At 65.9% G+C, this 2349-nt stretch overlaps 1 protein-coding gene across 1 annotated transcript in view; it reads right to left on the bottom strand.

Moving 5' to 3' along the window:
• The window catches only part of Bmp6 (bone morphogenetic protein 6), a 157812-nt gene extending 155668 nt beyond the window's left edge, over nucleotides 1-2144 (bottom strand). Inside the window, exon 1 of the mRNA XM_031359693.1 lies at nucleotides 671-2144. Coding sequence (XP_031215553.1) covers nucleotides 671-1310 — 640 coding nt within the window. The 5' untranslated portion in view covers nucleotides 1311-2144. The remainder of the gene's footprint in view (nucleotides 1-670) is intronic.
• Nucleotides 2145-2349: the final 205 nt, after the last annotated feature.

Raw genomic sequence — 2349 nt, 5'->3', positions numbered from 1 at the left:
CCCCGACCCCAGGAGCTTGGACAGCACTGATTAAAGGGTCAACCTTTTGGGACAATGGCCAAGGGCATGAGAGCGCAGGCACCGGGTGGATTACCCCAAATGCGCTGGAATCTCGCCCCACACTGACGCAAGCCCCGCCTGGCTGGGATTGGCACACCTTCCAAGGTCCTGTGGGACCATCCTCAACCACCGAAGCCCTCCTTCCTCAGCACCTGTGAGTTTCTCTAAAGCACTCAGATCAGGTTCTTGGAGTTCTCAACTGCTGGTGGACTCCCTGACGGTCAATATGGGTACAATGGCACTCCGAACGTCCAGGGGGCAAAGGAGGACAGTTCAGAGGGGGAAAGTGCAGAGGGCCTTATCTTACTAACGTTGGCCAAACTCACTTGAGTGGAGGTGACCCGAGCTCGTCAGAAATAAGAATACAGGGAAAAGTGTCCCGAGCTCCCCGAAGAAGATACCCTCCGCCGGCACCCCTGCGCGCTCCAGCCCCTCCCACTGCAGCGGAGCGCGGGCCAGCACTCGGCTGCGCAGGTGTCAGGAGCACCAGCTGTCCCACATCCCAGGCGCGCGCGCGCGCTCCTTCACCTCCTTCCCCACCACCTGAGCTCAGAAGACTGCAGAGGAGGGATCCGTCCTCCGAGCGATGCTACCTCCCCAAAATCCTTACCCAGGTTCACAAAGCTCATGACCATGTCTGCGTCGTTGAGGAAAGCGCTGTCCTGCGCGCTGGTCAATGGAGACGCACCGCCCCCGGGTCCCGGGGCCAGGAGGCTCTTGCGATTCAGGGACTGTGCAGCGCCGGGAGACGGCTGTCTGAGCTGGGGCGAGCTGGCCCCTCCGTAGGACCCGGGCTCCTGCCCCTCACCCTCCGATGCCCCATCCTCTTCGTCGTCATTGGACAGGGCGTTGTAGAGATCCAGCATGAAGAGCGGAGCGGACTTCAGCCGCCCTGGAGGAGGCTCGTCGCGGGCCGTCTGCTGCTGCTGCGGCGGCGGCGGGAACACCGGGGGCTGAGGCTGCTGGAGACCGTGCAGGGGCCGCGGCCTGTGCGGGAGCCCCAGCACCGACAGGATCTCTTTTTGCATCTCCCGCTTCTCGTGGGTCTTGAGCCGCCGATAGAGGAAACCCGAAGAGGACTGTGGCGGCGGCTGCTCGGCGCGCACCGAGCTCCCGCCGGCTCCCAGCAGCTGTCCCCCGGCGGCGGCCGCTGCTACCGGCAGAGGGGGCCGCAACGGCGGGGGGCCGCAGCTGCACAGCAGCCCCCACCACCAGCACAGCCACTGTGCCCTCCGCCCCAGCCCGGGCATCGCCGCCCGGCCGGACTGCCCTCGCGGGCCCCGCGAGGCGTCGAGCGGCGGAGCGAGGCCGGAGCGCGGCGGCTGTGGCCCTTGGAGTGGGCAGCCCCCGCCACCTCTCGGCGGGCTCTCTTCCCGGTCCTGGCACTCAGTCCTTATCTCTCATGGTCATCCGCGGCGCCCCGAGAAGCCCGGGCGGAGAAGAGACGACGGGGCGATGGCCAGGATCTTCCCCCGCCCCCCCAACTCTCCCGCAGGTCTCTGGAGGCGCACGGGCTGAGCCAGGTGTGTCCTAGGCAGGACTGCGATGCACCCGGCGTCCCTGGGCGGGTCGCGGCACGGTCACTCGCAGTCTGCACACGTGCGCTGCCCTGAGCCCTCGCAGGAGGCTGACCGAGGGGGGACCCGGAGACCACAGATCAAGAGATTGGGGCGATGCCGGGCACCATCCCCTCGCACGCCTCTCCTGGCTTGTCGGACAATCGTGAAGAGTTTACTCCCCTGCGGGTCGCGGGCTGTGGCGACCCCGCGTCCTAAAAAGCCAGTTTTTCTCTGCGCCGGTTTAACTACCCTCTGGCTCGAAACTCAGCGCCCCTCCGCCCTCGGGCACCGTCGCTCCCCCTCGGAATCTCCGCGCGCCTCCCCAAGTGGAGGCGGCCACGATGTAGCTTTCCTCTCGGCAGTCCCTCGGGTTCCCGGGGGATCCCGCTCTCCGAGACGATGAGAGAGACGAGGAGCCGAACGCGGAACACAGGCTGCGGCGTCGGCTCGGGAATTCGCAGTCTCCCGCCTCTGCGCGCTGCGCTCCCGGCCGCCGCCAACGTGGGCTTTCTGCTGCGCGTCTCGCTCAGGTACCGCACTCAAGCCTAGGAACGTCCTGCCCTACTCGGTAACGGACAGGCTACCAGCCAATGGAGAGGTGACTTCTGCGGGCTATTTACATAGGTCCACCCCCTTCTTTCACCCTCCCTTCTCCCAAGGCCTTGCCTCTGCCGAGCGTAGGTTTTCTAACACAGAGAATTCTTGGAGGCATCAGGAGTTGCTTGGGCGG

The sequence above is a fragment of the Mastomys coucha genome, unplaced genomic scaffold, assembly GCF_008632895.1.
Source record: "Mastomys coucha isolate ucsf_1 unplaced genomic scaffold, UCSF_Mcou_1 pScaffold7, whole genome shotgun sequence".
NCBI lineage: Eukaryota > Metazoa > Chordata > Mammalia > Rodentia > Muridae > Mastomys > Mastomys coucha.
This window is presented reverse-complemented; position numbering and strand designations above follow the sequence as displayed.